Genomic DNA, 19,648 nt, shown 5'->3' with positions numbered 1-19,648 from the left:
TTAGAGTGGGATTTGCTTTGGTAATAACTGTGGAGTCAGTTAACCTGATTTCTGCAGGCTTGTTAGGAAAGATGTCATAAGAATACAGTAATAAATGTTCAGTAAATTTATAGAACTTAAATTGTTAGTAAATAGATGAGTCTTTTCATAAGTTCATTTATATTAAAACTGTATGTATGAAATGAAAAAGTTTCAGTGTTTGTGAGCTTGAATAAAATTCTCTGGCTTTGTTACTATAATAGTCAAGTCAAATAAAACTTTTGAATATTGATATGTTTTCATGTTTAGAGATAAATGTATTATCTAAAGTATTTGTAAAATGTTATTTCAAAATACTTAGATTCATAAATTTATGACAGCATACTTTCATTTAGAGGAGAACTACTGGATTCAAGAATTTGGAACACTGTTCTGAAAATGAGAAACAAAATAATCTTAAGGAAAAAAAATACAGACTATAGAGTTATTAAAATTTTTAACAAATTTATACCAGCACACATAAACAGGCTTAGGATATAAAGGGAACTATTGAAAGCAAGAGAGAAATATTTCATGATAAAAGTAAGTAGTTTTTCTAAGTTTCTATTTTGGCACTCATCTATTTCATAATCTAGTTATCAAGAATAATCCCCCACCTTGAAACACTCATTGCTGTATTTCAATTAAGGGGTCTTTTTTAGACTTTTCATCTTCAAATCTTTGGTTCTGATTATACTACTTCCTCTTCCCCACAATACACTGCCCTCAGTATATACTCAGTGATTGATTGTGGTGTTGGTGCTGAGGCTCTGGCATCAAGATAAATCTGAGTCTAGGCTCTTCTGTTTTACAAACTATAACCTTGGCCAAGTTACTTAATCTCTCTCTGCCTCAACTTCTCATCAGCTAAACAGAGAAACAAAAATACCTCAGAGTTGATGAGAAAAGTAAATGAGAGAACATAATTAAGGAACACAGAACTATTGGTTCTCTCCTTTCACCTTTGCTTATTACCGAACTAACAATGAAAAATTTTGGCAAAATTATAGCCATGGGATTCTCCCCTTTTAATAATCCAAAGAGAGGACTTCCTGAACAGGTATATTTGCTGACATATCTATTCAAAAAGCAAGTCATCATTTTCACAGAGGCATATATGGAAAAAGTCAAGGTTTTAGAGTCACAAAACCTTACCTGCTATAAAATTTTTATTTTTCTACACTTAGCAATGATACATGTGGTAGTGAGCATTAAAGACTGAAGTGCTGATGTGTAGTGTAAGTTTTTACTTTCTCATTGCCTAGTTTCTTTGAACTCATGAATGGCAATTTCGTTTTTTTGCAGACTTGAACATTTCTTGTTAATTTTATCCTTTTATATTTTGAGAATGTTGTTAGATCATACAATTTCCTAATTGTTATAACTTGCTGCTGCATTATTCCTTTTATATTAAGCCTCACTTTATATTCAGTAATGGTTTCCCCTCTCAATATAGACCGCCTACTATTAATAATACAATACCAGCTTTCTTTTGGTTTATTTATATGCCCAGTATTTCTTCATGTCTCATTTTCTCTTGTAAGTATATGCCTTTTAACTACATATAGCTAACTTTTTATTAAGAATGAACATTGCTGGGGCACCTGGGTGGCTCAGTCAGTTGGGTATCCGACTTCGGCCCAAGCCCCACATCAGGCTCTGTGCTGACAGCTCAGAGCCTGGAGCCTGCTTTGAATTCTGTGTCTCCCTCTCTGCCCCTTCCCTACTCACGCTCTGTCTCTCAAAAATAAATAAACATTGAAAAAAAAATTTTTTTAAAGAATGAACATGGCTGTCTTTTGACAGAAGGTTTATCCTTTGATGTTCATTACAATTCTGAGATATTTGTAATTATAATCATTTCTACTGTCTTATTATGGGTTTTCTTTTACCATATTTTTCATTTTTCTTTGCCCCTTTTTCTCCTTCCTGTCTTCTTTTGGATTGAATTTTCTTTAACATTTCTTTTCATGTGGTTTGAAAGAAATACATTGTATTTGTATTATTGTACTGATTTAACCTAAAATGTGTAACATGCTTATTAACTTTATATTTTTAATATTTATAGCTTTTTAACCAGCAGACTCTTCTAGACTAGTTCAAGGAAAGCCAAATTACTGAAACTATCTTAATGTTTTCCAATATAAAAGTTACTACATTTTTAAAAATATTTTGAGAAAAAATGTGCAGTCGGTCATATTTTTATTGAATGTATTAAGAAAACAGAAATTCTAATCTATAAATCAGTCATAAACTACTTTTTGAAAGTACATCTTCATGTTAAATCGCACAAACCAGTGACTATCAACTAATGAGGGGTATATGCACAAGGCATGACTGACGTTAGGAATGGTAGTATAGAGAGGATAGAACCATTTTTCCCATACCATACACTAAGAAAGGTGGTATCATCCATTCCCAGTGAGTCTTCCAGGCCTCTGCAGATGTTTCATCCAAAATATTCTTCATGACTTGAAGGCAGGGCTCATCTCTCCTTGGAGCTATAATTTTCTTCTTGCAGATGGCACACTTGGTTTCCTGAAACATCCTGACATCTCATACCTTCCAGTTCTTAAGTGAGGAGCTGTGGACTTTAAAATCTATGGTGAGTAGTCTGTGCCATAAACCAAATGATATTTAGTTAACAGCCAAGGATGGAACTTCCGTACTTAGCCTTACCTTACTTTGAAGATCCAAGTATGGCTAAAACTCCCAATAGCTATTCATGAAAAGATGCAGTAGAAAGTATATTATTTCTAGTTGTCAATGCCATAGGAAGATCCTCCTGGTGTGTAGCTCTTCCCAATTCCCTTCCCTTGTCATGAAAATATAAGTAGAAACTGATTAATATGATATAATCTTAAGCAGGGTATTTTAAATATGGTCAACTATTCCCTGTTAGATGGTTCCCATAATTCAGAGGATCTATAATACTAGGTAACCCAGGACTACCAAAAAACTAAGAGAAAGCAGCAATTTCCCCTTTAAACTGGTTAGTCCCTTCCCCTCAGCTCAAAGTAGTTCTTGGTGATAGAGGAAAGTAGCTTAGGCTGAGCTTCTCTTATCCTCAGTCTCAAAAAAGAATAAGACATTCTCTAAGAAGGTTAAAATCCCCATTAATTAATCTAAATTAGCTTGGTTGTTACTGTTTGGCCCTTCCAGCAATATTAACCCCCAAATTTGGTGTGCTCCTATTGATAAAAGATGACCAATGCTATCTAAAGCTCCTTCCTGTAAGAGGAAGGGTCAGGACCATCTGAGTTGTGCTGAAATGACATATTTCATACTGGTTTCATTTCGCAAGGGACTCAAAGCCTTTCTTCTAAGACTGATCCCCCTAACCTGTGCTCTTGGTTACCCAAATCTATGCTGGAGCTCCCTCCAAGCTCTCAGAACTCATAAACCTTTGCTGCAAAAATAGACTTATGGCTGTCAATACATCCACACCCTTTTAGATCCACTGATGTTATTCATTCAGGCAAAAGATGAGGGCAAGGACCCACCAACGTTTACAGCAAACTTGATCTCACCCACCAGAACAGTTGTTCTATATTTGGTAGAACTATGGATAGTGGGGAATTGCCTCCAGGAGACTATTTTAGATCATCATATAGCAGCTTTATGAACCAAGTCTCAGTCAAGAGGCATGGCCTCCCCCATAACTCCGGGTTACACTAATGTAGGCCAACAATGCAACTACATACTTACCAGGGGTGGGGCAGTCAGAGATCTAAGAAACCAGCCCTACATAATGCCCAAGGAGTAATCTGCTAAATGCTTCATACTGCCACTTGCTACTCAAGCTACATCATGATCATAAGGCATCCTAGATGGAGGCCCACCCAACCTAACCAACTACTGGCTTTACTTCAGTTTTGGAACTTCCCATATCTAAAGAGCTATTTCCTGGAGTGCCTGGCTGGCTTAGTCAAAGCATGCAACTCTTGATCTTGGGCTTTTAAGTTCAAACCCCACATTGGTTGTAGAACTTACTTAAAAATTAAAAATAAAGAGCTATGCCCCAACCACAGGTCCAACTGTGCAAAAAAAGACCTGTGTCCATGTTCCAGCCTAGGCCTTCATGAGTACTTTGGCATCAACTTAATATTCAACTTATCCAGCTCTTCTCAGCCCCTATAGGGGTCATATAGGTCGTTAAGAAAAATAATGAGGCCTATTTCCAGAATAACTTTGAGATATCAATGAAATCAGAGATGGTATCTATTTGTTCTTCCTGCCTATTCTTGATCTCCATATATAGCCACAGGTCTTATGACTTCCGAGGTGCCTAAGCTCTAAGTTCACTTGTAGAATGGCTCTCCAATATACAGTGATGCACCTAACATATACATTGACCACAACTTCTTGCATGACTTCATTGATAGGACTGTAGCCTGCTGAGTTGACAGCTACGTTATTACTTCAACATGATACGTTGTGAACACCTGGTCTATCCCCTTCTGCAACTATGCCCCCAAGAACCCCAAATTGAATATTTAGGAGCCTCAAGGTAGTAGTTTTGGAGAAACCTCTGTTCTGTCAAAGGGTGCATAAGATGCCGTCTCTTCAGTTTTAAGTTTCACCTTTCCTCCACTTGCCATTCCTAAACTGTTGGATCATATTGAACACATCAACTAAGTACCCAAAGGATACTTGTTTTACATACATTGCCCCTGACACAGAATCCAACTGGTTCATCTTCCATATTACCACAGAGTAACTTAGATCCCCACTTCTTCAGAGTATCCTGTATTAATTATGTATCTGTACTAATTATGCCCTCTCCTCTTTCGATTCTCTATTTTCTTGTGCCCTTTGGTACCATAAATATTCTGGTAGCCAGTTAAGTGCCTCTATAAATGACAAGCTGCACAAAAGGAACTCCATTAACACCCAGCAAGTCAAGATCCAGTGTATTGACCAGCACTAGGCCATAGGAAAGATCATTCAAGTGGAAGTGAATGTCCTTTCATAATAGGAACAGAAAGATTGCTATCAAGGCACTTCAACAGCAGAGGTTATCATACCACTGGTTTTCCAAGTCTGTTTTTGTTCATTCATATAAACGTTTACATCTCATTTCTTTTACCACTCTGCTCTATCCAGCCCTAGGAGAGATTATACCCCTCCTACAACCCAGTAATCTGCCCTACCAATCCCAGAAGATAGCTAGACTATGTCATGTGGAAAGCCCAGGATTCGATTATGAAAAGGAGGGTCTGAAGGAACATTTGCAGAAATGGTCCTTCCACCTTTAGAATGCCTTCAAGCTTTCTTTTCTAAGCAATGTTTCCAAGCAACCAGAAATCTCTCACCATATTGATTAATAAACAGAAACTGGAGCTGAATAGTAGCACCTAGAATAAATCTGGGGGAACTACCAGCACAATAGTTGACTTCATAGTGAGCTCTCTCTGCTTGCTATCATGCTGAGAATGAGTATTTCAAGGCAAGTTCTCATTTTAAACTTTGGCCTAACTATCCAATCACCTATGAAGTATTACGCTGGCTTACTGTGTTGTAGTCATTGAATAAATTGATACCTTAACATCTTCTCTGTGATATTCTCTTATGGAGCCTTGGAGAGATCCCTAAATCCAGTTTGAGATTCTTGGAGCATTGATCATTTCCTCCCTTCACCATCACCTTCAACAAATTCAACAGAACAGATCTGAATAAGGTACTCACAGACTTTTAAACTTTAATAACTTAAGACAGCAAAAGAAATAATCGGTAAAAAGTACTTGAAAGTATATGTATTAACATTTATAACTATTCCACAATGTCTATATTGTATTATAGATTCTGATTTGCCAAAAGAGATCACATAAGGTAAATTATGTATGTGTTAACAAAATTATGATTCAGAAATAAAAAGAAAATATAACCATTTTGAGCTGTTTACAAATTTTTTAAATCATACCTGTAAACCTGTTATTAAAGTTTAAAATTTTTAACATAACCAACTCGAGAGCTTTATAATTTATCACGGATAGTCCAAACGCATTTGATACATTTACTTATTACCTTACTAAATGTTTAATAGAGTAAATGTCCTTTTTTAGTTTGAAAAAACAGGATTCTGATCTTTTTTTATTGCTTTATGTAAAACAGCAGTGGTTACAGTCTTCCCTTATTTTAAGAAAAGCAATAAAATTTTTCTTTAAATTCTGCCAAATTAGCAGAAAACAAATTTATCCTAAATATTCTGAACTGTCAATGTTAGGTAATCAAATACGTGAAACTGTAGAGCCATCTACTGGTTGAAGTGTAATGTTACAAAGCACAACTATTCAGACTATTAACAGAGTAGGTAGGGAGTCATAGTTGTAAGAAATGAAAATATAAACGTGGGCAAAAACCATCTTGTCTAGGACACTGGTTTTTAAAGGCTTAATAAAGAAACCTGTTTATTTTTAATAGGAAACCCAACATATATAACAAAGTAGGACTACTACGTAAAAGCTGAGGTAGGGGGCCTCCAACCCCCAATCTTCACTAATTTGCCCAGCAGAGGCCAGGCCAATGGAAAACAAGCCATAAGAGGTAGTCTGGGCAAATAACATTAACTGTGGTTTGGAAGGAGGCACAATGAGAAGGAATAGTATCAGCAAAGTTGTCTCTCACCCATCTTTGACCCTGGAGACATCTTAGAGACACTGGTGTACAAAGGATAGTGGTTAATGGGCACAGAGAACTGAAGACTAGGAGGGGAGGCACCTGAAAGGCTACAAACCTCTTATCACAGTGACACTGTTTATGTGCTCATATGATGCAACACTTTAGAAAACATTAGCATAATTTTCCTAAAAACGCAAAATAAGAAAATAACACATTTGCTTTTTTACCACAAGCCAATTTAAAAACTAAGTTTCTAGGTCCTATGGGCTTTTACCAGCCAGGCCCTAGACTGGTCTAGTCTTGGAAACAAGAGCCCAGTTTCAGGTCCCAGCCTCCTCCCTTCAAAAGGACATGGATGTCCATAGAATCGAGGCAAGAAACAGAGCTCTCCAAGGCCCCTCTCTGTGGCAGACACCCCCAACCTGGATAGCAGCTTATCAGCTAGGCTTGGGGTGACAGGCTGGAGCAAAGTTCCAAAGACTCGCAAACATTCCAAGGCTACATGAAGCACAGTACCCAGCCAGGGGGCATCCACTGGGCTCTCCCAGTTCAACTTCCACGGTGCATGCCTTTGGACAAAGCCGTTAGTTTGCCGGACACAGCTGGACACTGCCTCCAGAGCTTTATAGATCTGAAAGTTATCATAGTGGTCGGCTACCTGCTTGGGCAGAGTGGCCACTGCACTCACCAAAGCATAGTCCTCTGCCTGTGCACGAACTGACGGCCCCACCAACCCTGGCTCACTGGGAAAGCAGGTAGTGCAGAAAACCGGATAGGTCCCAGAAGGATTTATTCTATTGGCAGTACACCGGTTCAAGAGGCCTCCCAAAGCATCTGCCAGCTCGGAATCTAGCAACTTAACCACCTTTTCATCATAGTAATCACAGTCCCAGTTGGGGACGCCCTGACGAAGAAGAAAGTATCGGAAGCCATCCACAGTATAGCGATCAAGGCAAGTCCTGGGATCCACCACGTTGCCCAAGCTTTTGGACATCTTTTGGCCACAGACCGTCCAGTGTGAGTGGACATAGATGCGGTGTGGTGGGCTCATGCCGGCTCCTAAGAGGAGGGCAGGCCAATAGATAGCGTGGAATTTAAGAATGTCCTTGCCTATGATATGAGAGGTGGTTGGCCACCAAGATTTGAACTCAGCATTTGGGTAGCCAATTACAGTAAGGTAGTTGACCAAGGCATCCAGCCATACGTAGATGGTCTGCGAGTCGTCCCCGGGCACAGGAATGCCCCAATGCAAGTGGCTGCTCCTTCGAGAGACTGACAGGTCTGGCAGCTCCTCCTCTAGCCACTGAAGAACTGCGTGATGAAATGGCTCAGGGGTGATTGCCTGAGGGTCGCCCCGCAGCCACTGCTGAAGAGGCTCTCGGAACTGAGAAAGCCTGAAAATGTAGTTTTCTTCCTTGGTCCAGACTACGGGATGCCCACTCTCTAAAGACACAGGACACGAATTCCCCGAGGAACTCGGCTGCCTGGTGACCTTGGCCTCAGGCAGGAAGCACTCTTCGGAGGCGCAATACCAACCTTCATAGAGACCCTTGTAGAGCAGACCCCGGGCCTTCAGCAATCCCCAGAAATGCTGCACAGCGATCCGGTGCCGGACTTCGGTGGTGCGGATGAAGTCGGTAGAGGAGATGCCAGCCTCCCGAAAAAGCTGCTGGAACTGGGCAGAGACTCGGTCGCACAGCTCGGTCGGGGCCAGGCCCGCAGCGGCTGCTGCTTGCTGAATCTTCAGGCCATGCTCGTCGGTACCAGTGGAGAATCGCGTGGCGGAGGCGCTGGGAACTCGGAGGCGACGGTGGCGGCACAAGGCGTCTGCCAGTAGCGCCGAGTACAGGTGCCCGATGTGCGGCGCCGCGTTCACGTAGAAAATGGGTGTCGTGAAGAAAGCGCGCGCGTCGCGAGCATCGTCGCGGGCACGGAGAGGGGACGAACTGTAGTGGCGGGGGGTAGAGTACTCCAGGAGCGAGACTCCTCTCGTCCCCGGCCGTCTTAGCAGCCGCAGGGCAGAAATCTGCACCATGATGCCGGCCTAGCCGCGGCAGCGGAGGGGGCGTTCTGGAAGCACGTGTGAGGAGCGCATGCGCAGCCGATGTGCACCGCCGCTTCCGGCCGGCCGGAAAGCCAATGAGGTGGGGTCTGCAACGCCGGCCCTCTCCCGCCCCGCCCGCGCCTCCTCTCTGCGCCCGCGTAGGACGTTGGGGCTGTGAAAGTGGAAGCGCGTGAGAAAGCTTAAAGGAGCTGGGTTTAGGAGAGGTTCTGAAAGCAGATAAATCTTTCTCTGACGTCCTATGCGCCTTGCTTTGGGTTGTAATTTTATATTTGTGGATCTCTTTTCCTCTCTAGGCTGACTTGCTTGTGAGGCAAGAATTTTATGTTCAGACATTTCTCAAACCCAGTAAGTGGCCGGCACGTTGCTGGACACAACAGTATGCGCTTTACATATGCCCTGCTCAATGCAGAGATCTGAAATATCTAAATTTTATCTCAGAACCTAGCAGCTAGACACAATAAATCTGGAAGAGGGAGGTAGAAAGTAAGAAAAATAATTACCTAGAGCACTTGAGGGAAGAGTAAGAACATGCAAAGTAAGGGAAATGTTTTCTCTAAACACAATCTTAAATCAACCAAGGATGTAGATATCTTATGTGCCAAAGATTATTGAGATCCAGAGAAGTGAAATGCAGGCTGTTGTCACTGATAAGGAAGAGTCAACCTTCAACTTTATTTCTCGAAGTAGTTAGCAACACTTCTAAAGCAGTGTTTTGCCAAGTTTGTGTTTAGTGGTGGAACTCTACCTCTTTTTGGGTGAATGCTTCTGGAGCCCAGAACTGGATTAATACTAATCCTTGCTTCATGAAACACTCTCATCTTTGCTTTGGTCTATGACTTTTTTTTTTCCATTTAATTTAAATACTACATTCATTTCATAACAAAATGCAGTGCAACACCAGTGAACCCACAACCCAACCAAAGAACTAGGTGTGGTTATCTATGTGTGGTCCCAGAAGAACAGCATTAGCAGCACCTGGGACTTTGTTAGAAACACATGTTTTAGGCCCCACACCCAAACAAACCCTTCCACCGATTCTGGGGGTGGAAACCAGCAGCCTAGGTTTTAATGAGCTCTCCAGGTGATTCTGATGAAGATTCAAGTTTGAGAACCACTGAACTGGAAGATTACCAATGATTTAGATCTATGTGCTCCTTTTCTCTCTGTTTTCCTCCCAGAGGTAATCGTTGTCCTAAGTTCTGTACTTTTCCATTATTGTCATCACAAGCTAATTTTAATTGTATTTAAACAGTCTAAAAAAGGATATCATACAGGGGCGCCTGGGTGGTGCAGTCGGTTAAGCGTCCGACTTCAGCCAGGTCACGATCTCGCGGTCCGTGAGTTCGAGCCCCGCGTCAGGCTCTGGGCTGATGGCTCAGAGCCTGGAGCCTGTTTCCGATTCTGTGTCTCCCTCTCTCTCTGCCCCTCCCCTGTTCATGCTCTGTCTCTTTCTGTCCAAAAAATAAATAAACGTTGAAAAAAAAATTTAAAAAAAAAAGGATATCATACTACATGTGGTCTTCTTCCACTGGCCATTTTCACTCAACATTTTGTTACTAAGATTCATCCACGTTTCTTTCTATAACTCTAGTTACTTCATTTTGATTGGTGAATAATTTATGAATGGGAGCGTTTGGTGAGTTGGATCTTATTTATGTGGTGATATGGAAAGTGGATCAATCAAATTCTCTATAGATGTTACAATAGGAACAACAGATAATTCTTTGAGTACTTAGTTGATATGCTCTATTTGATCTAGCAGTTTACGAAGGGAAAGTGAAGAATAGGTAAAACCTAAAACTGGAGGGTATATACAGCACCCTCCAGAACTAGGAGGTAAATTCAGATTAAATGTCTGAGAAATCAAGTTTTCCAGTAGTTCTCCACCCCCACACCCATGGCATTAATTCTTTAGCATATGCAATATGTAATTTTTCTCCTGTTTTAATCAGGAAAAAAAACTCTCAACCCACTACTCCTCCATTACTTTCCTTCCCTTTATAGCAGACTCCTTAAAAGAAATGCCTATTGATGCACATCTGAGTGGTTCAAGTTGTTTGCTCTTAAGAATAGTACTACTGTTAACTTTCTTGTATAAATCTTCTGGCACTTACATGCTAAACTTTCTCTAGGTATGTATGTAAGAGTAATATTGCTGGATCATACAGTATGTGAAAGTTCAATTTCACAAGATAATGTCAAGTTGTTTTCCAACATGGTTAAGCAAATTACACCCCCATCAGCAACATACAATTAAAGAGGTCTCTCCAATACTTGATATTAGCTACTTCTTAATTTTTTGCCAGTTAAATAAGTATAAAACATTATCTCACTAATGTTCATAGAAACATTATCCCCAATAGCCAAAAGATAGAAACACCCCAAATGCCTATCATCTGATGAATGGGTAAACAAATGTGGCATATCCATACAATGGAATATTATTCAGCCATAAAAAAGAATGAAGTACTAATAACATGCTATCACATAAGTAAACCTTTAAAACATTATGGTAAATGAAATAATCCAGACACCAAAGACCACATATTGTAGGTTCCACTTACATGAAATATCCAGAATAGATAAATGCATAGAGATAGAAAGGAGATGAGTGGTTGCCAGGAGCTGGGGGAAAATCGCAATGGAGAGTGAATGCTTAAAGGATGTGGGTTTCCCTCATGGAGTGATGAGAGAAATCTGGAGCTAGATAGTGATGATTATCATACAGTATTGTGAATGTACTTAATGCCACTGAATTGTACACTTTAAAATGGTTAAAATGATCAATTTTATGTGTATTTTACCACAATACAATATAATCTCACTGTGGTCTTAATTTGCAATTTCCCAAATAGAAGGTTAAGTTAAGCATCTCTGTGTGTGTTTATTAACCATATATGTTTCCTTGCCTGTGAAGTGCCTATTTATATTTTGTGTCTGTTTGTCTATTGGGTTTTTTTTTCTTTATTTTCAGGTTTTTATATATTCTTGATGCTGTTCCTTTATTGGTTGATATTTGACAAATATCATTTACCAAATTGTATCTTGTCTTTTCACATTACACTTAATAGAAATTCTTAATTTTAATATAGTAGGATTTATGAAAATTTATCTTATGATTGTTATTTTATTTAAAAATGTTTTTAATGTTTATTTATTTTTGAGAGAGAGAGAGAGAGAGAGACAGAGTATGAGCTGGGGAAGAGGCAGAGAGAGGGAGACACAGAATCCAAAGCAGGCTCCAGGCTCCAAGCTGCCAGCACAGAGCCCGACACAGGGCTCGAACTCACAAGCTGCGAGATCATAACCTGAGTCGAAGTCGGACACTCAACCGACTGAGCCACCCAGGCACCCCATGATTGTTATTTTATGATTAATGATGATTATTTTCTGATTATCTTCTTGCTTTAAAAATAGTTTTTAGTACTCTTACGTCAGAATAAATATTTATCCATATTTTCATATAAAAATGTAAAGTTTTCTTTTGATGTTCAAATTCTTCATGTAAAATTTAAATTTTTATATATGATATGAGGTAGGGATCCAATTTCATCCCCATATAGATAGTCAAATGTCCCAGCTCCACTTTCTCCACTGATCTGCCATGCCACCTCCCTCATATATTAAATTTCCACATATGCAGGTTTCTGTTTCTGGGCTTTTTATTCTGTTGTATTGGTTAATTTGTCTATGCCTTGCTAAAAAACAGATTTAATTACTATAGCTTTATAATAAGTCTTAATATATAGTTTTTATATCTCCTTATTCTCCTTCAGAAGTATCTTAGACATTCTTGGTCTTTTTGTCTTCCACATATATATTAAAATCAACTTGAGGATGCCTGGGTGGCTCAGTCAGTTAAGTGTCTGAGTCTTGATTTTGGCTCAGGTGAAGAGTCTTACAAATTGTGAAATTGAGCCCCACATAAGGCTGTATGCTGACAGTGCAGAGCCTGCTTGGGATTTTCTCTCTCCCTCTCTCTCTGCCCACGCCCCCCCAAAATAAATAAATAAACTTTAAAAAATCAAATCAAATTAAATCGACCTGAGAGATTCCATGCGAAAAATCTGTTAGGGATAAGGTCACCATTGCATTAAATCTACAGCTCAATGACAGGTGTCAAGGAATAGCTAGAGAGATAATTACAATATTAAGTGTTCCTAAAAATGTCTTTGTATATCTCTCCATTTACTTGCCTCTCCTTTCACGCTGTTCAGTAAAGTTGCATAGTTTTACATATACAAGTCTGGCTTATATTCAGTAGATTTATTCCTAGAAACAACATAGTTAATTGATAATGTACCTGTTTTCCTTTTCTGAAAATTATGGGAGTTTGTTTGTTACTGGTATATGAAACTGACAAAATCTACACTATTCTGTTTGAAGAAAGAGTGGTGTGATGGACCCAGAGCCCTGCCTGCCTGGCCTCTCCTCATGATCAAAGCCCCCTCTCTTCCAAAACTGACACCTCTTCGGAACCAGGGAGCTCTGCCACACATAGTTTGAAAACTTCTAATCTAGAAGAGTGAACAGTTAAGAGTAGTCAACAATTTTTTTAAAGAATAATAATATTGTGAACTGCTGGACAGTGAAAGATTATAGAGGCATTAAAAATTTTTAAATATGTAATATGAAGAAGCCAGACTATTGAGAAAAATAAAAAGTAAAAAAATCTTAGTCTATACAATGATTAAGTATGTGGTGAGTATGGCATTTCTAATCATTAAAGAAAGCCTTTTTTTAGGGTGCCTGGTTGGCTCAGTCAGTTAGGCATCTGACTCTTGATCTCAGCTGAGGTCACAATCTCGCAGTTTGTGAGTTCGAGCCCCACATCAGGCTCTGTGCTAACAGCATGGATTCTCCTTGGGATTCGCTCTCCCTCTTTCTCTGCCCCTCCCCCACTTTTTTCTCTCTCTCAAAAATAAGCATTTAAAAATATTTTTAAAAATACCTCTTTCAATAAGTAGTGCTTTCAATAAGTCATTAATTACTTAGGAAATTTGACTACATTATGAAACTAGCAGTGCATTAGGTTAAAACTCAATGCTAGCCTGCTAGCTTATGATGTCTAAGGACATAAATTGGTATTTTTATCTTTGTGTCTACATGTGCCCTAAATATGTAGTCAGTGCTCCATAAAAACTTATTGAATTATTTTTGAATTTGCTTCTTTGGATCAGGGCCACATAAAATAAATTGGATTTAAAAGTTACTATTATGGAAAGATTTTGTAAGGCATGGACTGGATAATATGTAATTATCTCCTAGAAGCTTTAAAACTTTAGTGAGCTTAGGTGATCTAAACTCTCATAGTAACTATGAAAATAATTTGCTATCAGTTATGGAGAATATTTTTATAAGGTTCACTCATTAATTCAAGGACTAAGTGAGCCCATTCTAGAACATAGGCAAGAATTGATAATATATCTTCATCATATACAGCCACATAAGAGTCTGCACTTGGAGAAACCCTATTTGCAATACAGAACTGAAAACATATAATTCCATATAGAAAAAAATGACCAATGATAGAAAACATTTGTTCCAAATATTTATCCTAATTACTATAGGTACTCAATATATGACAAGCCTGGGGAAACATGACTGGTTAAAAAAAAAAATTATCTATGAAAACAAATGTAGTTGTGACAGTTGAATGTCAGTGTAGGAAAAACTGACTTTGATCCATATTTTACCCTTTATATTACAATTGCCAGATGCATCAGAGTTAAATAAGAAGTAAGGATGGGATGAATAGGAGGAGCACGGATTTTCAGGACAGTGAAACTATTCTGTATTATACTGTAATGGTGGGTCCATGTCATACATTTGTCAAAACCCATAGAATGTACAATACCAGTAGTGAGCCTATGGACTCTAGGTGATAATGATGTGTCAAATAAAATTTTATTTTGTTCAACTTTTGGAGAAAAAAAATAGTGATGGCTCAAATAATGAACTAAAGGAACTATAGGTTTTTTTTACTAAAAGATTTTAAAAAGTATTTAAGGACATAATGATGTCCCATATTCATTCATCTAAGTTGTCAGCACTCAACTGGACTACTGCAATACTCTCCTGACTGGGTCTCCCTCCATTCTTGCTCCCATTAAAACCATTTTCCTCAAAACAGCCATAGTGATCCATTAGAAATACAAAGTGATGTTAGTTGCCTGTTTCAAACTACTCCTTTGATTTTATACTTGATTATTTAATTCTCCTTTGTTGCCTACAAAATAAAGTCCAAATTCCCTTTGTATGGGACATAAGATCCATTACAACTTAGCTCTTGCCTCTCTTACAGCTTAGTTCTCTTTCAAATTTTATGTTCTAGTAATTTGCAACTGCTTCATGTTCTTTAAAGTTCATGCCATGCTATTTCATGATTTTGTGACATTGCTCAAGCTTTTCCCTTTCCCTGGCACATGCTCCCCACCTTTATCTATCTTATGCATATTCATCCTTCAAGACAGGTCAGATACCATCCTCCAAACTGAGTTAGAGTCCCCTTCTTGGGTTTCTGTAGCATCATATGCATACTTCTATCTCATCAGCTACCAAATCACATTGAAATTATCTGTTTATAAGTCTATCTTCTCCATTAAACCATAAGTTTCTTTAGGAGAAGCCATGTTTAGTCATCTTGTGTACCTAGCCAGCTCCTGGAATATAGCAGGCATTTAGTAAATAGAATGAGTACTTAATAAGCCATCTTCTGGGTACTGCACCAGGGACTAGTGAACTTCATATATTCCATTTCTGCCACCCAGTAGCTCACAGCCCACCGTACAAAAGAGGACATGAGAAATGACAGGCATGAAAGCACTGTGACTAGTGAAATGAGTCAAACTGGGTGAGAGTCTGCTGTCTTCTTAGCCAAATTGAAATTGCCTACCACCAACCATGCTCATCCATGAGAATGAAGAATGGTAGAATTTTCCTCTGTTAAAATCACTTCTGAGAAGTGACTATTGAAAGACAAGTAGGCAGACTGAAGAGACAAGAGGTCATAGTGCTCTACAAACTCATCCATTCCCCCCTTTGAGAGTCTTGATATGCACTCTTCAATGTGATTGAAAAAACCTTTACAGGCTTGTGTTCTCTAGAGTCTGATATGTGATCAGGTTTATTCTGTAAATAATGAGAGTTGTGGCAGAAACACTTCCTTGCTATTACTATTTTCAACACTGTTTTATAATGGAAGCACGTTAACAAATTTATTTTGTGCTATTAGCCAAGCATAGTGTTAAGATATGAAATAAGATTATTCCACTCAACCTTCATAACAAGCCTATGAAGTAAGCACTATTATTAACTGCATTTTGTTAAGGGAGGAAATTGAAACTTGAAGAGATCAAGTAACTTGCCAAGATCACGTCTGTAGTAGGCATTAGAAGCAGGATTTGAAGCCAAGCAGTCTGATTCCAGGGCTCACAGCTTTGGTGAGTGCACCATTACCTGAGCTGTACATGGTAATATGCAGTGAACACTCATTACAATTGGTCCATTATAAATTGTTCCTGACTTCAGGTAAATGGCAATTTATAAGACTGAATAATCAAGTTGTCAGTTTTGTTGCTTTTTTTTTTTTTTTTAATTAAGGATACTTTGGGACCTGTAAAAGTGTTAACAGTTCCTCTCAGAAGCCTGCTAATAGTGGAGTACTTTAAACTTTAAGGATACTATCCACATAAGAGAAATAAAATCTTATCATTAAAATATCTTTTTTTAATGTTTATTTATTTTTAAGAGAGAGAGAGAGAGAGAGAGAGAGAGAGCATAAGCAGGGGAGGGGCAGAGAGAGAGGGAGATATAGAATCCAAAGGAGGATCCAGGCTCTGAGCTGTCAGCACAGAGCCCAACATGGGGCTTGAATCCACAGAAGGAGAGATCATGACCTGAGCCAAAGTGGGACACTCAACCGTCTGAACCACCCAGGCGCCCCTAAAATATCTTAATTTTTTTTATATTTAGCAGTTTTAATTAGTATATGATTAGCATATGGAAAGAGTCTTCCTGTGGAAAGAAATCCACAGTGCTACCTAAAGACTCAAGTGTTTGTTTAAAAAAAAAAAAAAAGCTTTACTTTTCTCCTTTTAGACTCCAGAAACAGTTTCCTCCTAAAGCTGACTTCCTTTCTGGAAATGATTTTTGTTTCCAACCATGTTGAGAATCCATTTTTTTTTTCATTCCTTCTCTCTCTCTCTCATTCTTTCCTTCCTCCCTCCCTTCCTCCCTCCTTTTGCTTTTCTGGTAGTAGCAGAGAGGAAGGAGGGGGTGGGCACAGCAAAGAGGGAAAAAAGAAAACAGAAAAAGAATTGCATGCCACTATGCCTGAATATATCCTCTACTTGTAGATAATTCCATCCGAGTTGCACTTTTGCCTTTTTATTTCCGTTTTTGGACACCTCCTTTATCATCCAGCCAACTGGGACAGACAAAGCACTGTTGGTGCCCTGAGCGACAGAACTCTGGTAGGGGGCTGGCTGTAAATTGACGTGGCATGGAAATTCTCCGCTAAGTTGTAGCAGCTTGCATGTTTCTCCTAAGATCAAGCCCAGCCTCCCAGAGCTGTGGCTTAATCATCATGGGTTCAACGACTTTACAGAAAAATGGATAGAAAATGTCTTCAGCTCCTTTCTTTGGACTCAAATGTTTTCTTTTTGACTATCTATGGTTTAGCTGAAAAAATCAAAGCAGTTAAGTCTGTAACTTTCTTTTTGCAGCTTAAACAACAGAATTTGCTGCTCTCCCTCCCCTATCCTGCAATTTAATTCCTTACAGATTTTGCCATGGGGTGCGGACTTAGAAAGCTAGAAGACCCTGATGATAGCAGCCCTGGAAAAATATTTTCTACCCTGAAGAGACCGCAAGTGGAAACAAAGACAGAATTTGCTTACGAATATGTATTGCTGGATTTCACTTTACAAGGTAATTTTTGCTTCTATTTTATTTGTTAAATGAAATCTCTCAAAGAGAAGGCACCAGTTTTTTTAAGTGTTGCTTGTGAATTTTTAAACTATTCTTCACAGATTGTGTAAATCTAACAATAATGCTTTGTTTCTTAATTATATTTTGAAAGGTTTTTGTTTCGTTTGCTTCATTTTTTTATAATATGGCTCATATATACTTTATAAAATTAGAAAAACTGCTTGGAATTATTTTTCATTTTTAAATCAAATGCTTATTTGTAGAAGGATAGATAAAAATGTTTGATTTCTCAACCTAATAGCTATAGCCTTAATGACAGTTGGGTCTTGAAAAAGATCTTAAAGTCACAAGAAGGTAGCTTGTAGAGAATATGATTTGCATGGTGTGAAAGAGTATTTGCTAAGATAATTCTGAGGTTTCCAACTATGTAAAATTTTGTGATTGTAATAGTCATTTGATATATTTAACCAAGCTAAACTTGAAGTTTGAAAATACAGTAAAAAAGAAAAAAAAAAAAAAGATAGTCTTTCTGTAAGACATTTCCTTTGCTTGGTGCCCTGTCCCTAACAGAGAAACTCCCTGTTCCAGAAAGTTGGAAACACAAATAAACAAGCCCAGATGGCAGCCCTGTGGAAAGAACAGAGGCAGCTCAAACTCACAAATACTTTGCCTCACTTCTTTTGGAACTTCAGGGTGTACAACTGCATGGATAAAACTGAGTTTTTAAAAACCAGAGCAATATCTTTAACTATGGGGTACTGAAAATGAAATTTCGAATGTCTTGCTTGCTGTTAGAATTTCCAGATATCAGTATTTTAAGTTCTTATTACAAAGTTACACTTTTAATTCTAATAAGCCACACATTTTATCAGTGAATAGAAAGTTTATACTAAATATATGATCATGTTGGGTATTAAATTCTTTTCAACTTAAACACAAATTCCCCATTTTTTGGTTTCCTCTGTGAACAGTGCATCTTTGTGCGAGAAGCAAGAGCAGCCCATTTTTCTTTGTCAAAAATTGAGCTAGCCAGCAAGCAAACTCCCTTCCAGGGACGTACACAAAATCCTAACATATACTTTCAATATATTCACATTTCTATTTTTATCTAAGGCTAAGGCTACCAAAGGTGAAAATGTCAATATTCTTAATTTTCTTTTTAATTATGAAAGTTAAAAGTGGATTAAGATAATAGTGATAATCAGAGAACTGACCAATCATGTGAATTTTTTTCTATACTTTTTCAAAAACCATCATTTGAGAAAATATTTCTGATGTGGTGCTGTGTTTTCTGCATTGATTGTTCTTGTCAATTATTTTTAGGACTAGTTTCTGTCAATCCATAGGATGCAAACACACACTCTCCTTAACCTTAAAACCTTGTCTACTCATAAACTTTAGGCCAGAGCCATTTTGATCTGCACTTTAAGATTTGCTGCACAATCCGCCATGGGATCATAAGGCTTAAAGTAACTGGAAATTTTTTTTTCTGATTTATTTCCTTTTAACAATGTTAGCAGTCTCAAACAAATATGCATACATGCAGTCATGCTTGAATCAGAAACATCTACAGCTTTTGTCAGAAGTGATTTTGGTTTTGTTATCAGAAGCACTTCTCTCCATGAAAGTAGTATAATTACTACCTCTACTCTAGGTGTTTGGAGGAGGTAATAGTGTTACACTATGAAGTGTAAGTATGGGCACAGATTACAAATGCTAGCACAGAAAGCAGGCACATATTTTAAAGTTGCATCTGGTTCCTATTTGGATGAGGCGCCTAGTCTCCTGGTGCCCCTTTCTGTCCAATTCTTCCACATTTTTTGTTGTGTTTTGTTTTGTTTTTGTCTTTGCCTTTGCGTCAGAAGCCAAGACTCTGTATCACCCCAAGTGCACAAACCACCTTTCTTTATTCTGTTGTTTCTGACGTCCACCTGCCACTCCAGTGTATAGAGGAGTGAGTCGGGGTGGGGGTGAGGGGGTGGTGGTAGTTAAAACATGCCAGTCTTCTATTTA

At 38.5% G+C, this 19,648-nt stretch overlaps 2 protein-coding genes and 1 long non-coding RNA gene across 7 annotated transcripts in view; 1 reads left to right on the top strand and 2 right to left on the bottom strand.

Moving 5' to 3' along the window:
* Positions 1–19,648, bottom strand: part of LOC128314100 (uncharacterized) — a 120,961-nt gene that overhangs the window by 30,401 nt on the left and 70,912 nt on the right. The gene's annotated exons all lie outside the window — the stretch shown is intronic.
* The window catches only part of RFTN2 (raftlin family member 2), a 79,701-nt gene continuing 63,021 nt past the window's right edge, over positions 2,969–19,648 (top strand). The window contains exons 1-2 of one of the 5 annotated variants that reach the window (XM_053215506.1): positions 2,969–5,698; positions 17,431–17,635. In XM_053215506.1, coding sequence (XP_053071481.1) covers positions 17,497–17,635 — 139 coding nt within the window. In that variant the 5' untranslated portion in view covers positions 2,969–5,698; positions 17,431–17,496. Of the gene's footprint in view, positions 5,699–15,943; positions 16,147–16,870; positions 17,636–19,648 lie in introns of those variants that run through there. The other 4 variants (XM_053215508.1, XM_053215507.1, XM_053215509.1 and 1 more) reach the window with 4 other exon arrangements.
* On the bottom strand, positions 5,695–8,749 carry MARS2 (methionyl-tRNA synthetase 2, mitochondrial). Its single transcript, XM_027053943.2, has one exon. The coding sequence runs from the start codon at positions 8,672–8,674 to the stop codon at positions 6,893–6,895; it is 1,782 nt and encodes a 593-aa protein (XP_026909744.1). The 5' UTR covers positions 8,675–8,749; the 3' UTR covers positions 5,695–6,892.

This window comes from Acinonyx jubatus, chromosome C1, assembly GCF_027475565.1.
Source record: "Acinonyx jubatus isolate Ajub_Pintada_27869175 chromosome C1, VMU_Ajub_asm_v1.0, whole genome shotgun sequence".
Classification (NCBI taxonomy): Eukaryota; Metazoa; Chordata; class Mammalia; order Carnivora; family Felidae; genus Acinonyx; species Acinonyx jubatus.
The sequence above is the reverse complement of the archived record's forward strand: the minus strand, read 5'-3'. Positions and strand labels throughout refer to the sequence as shown.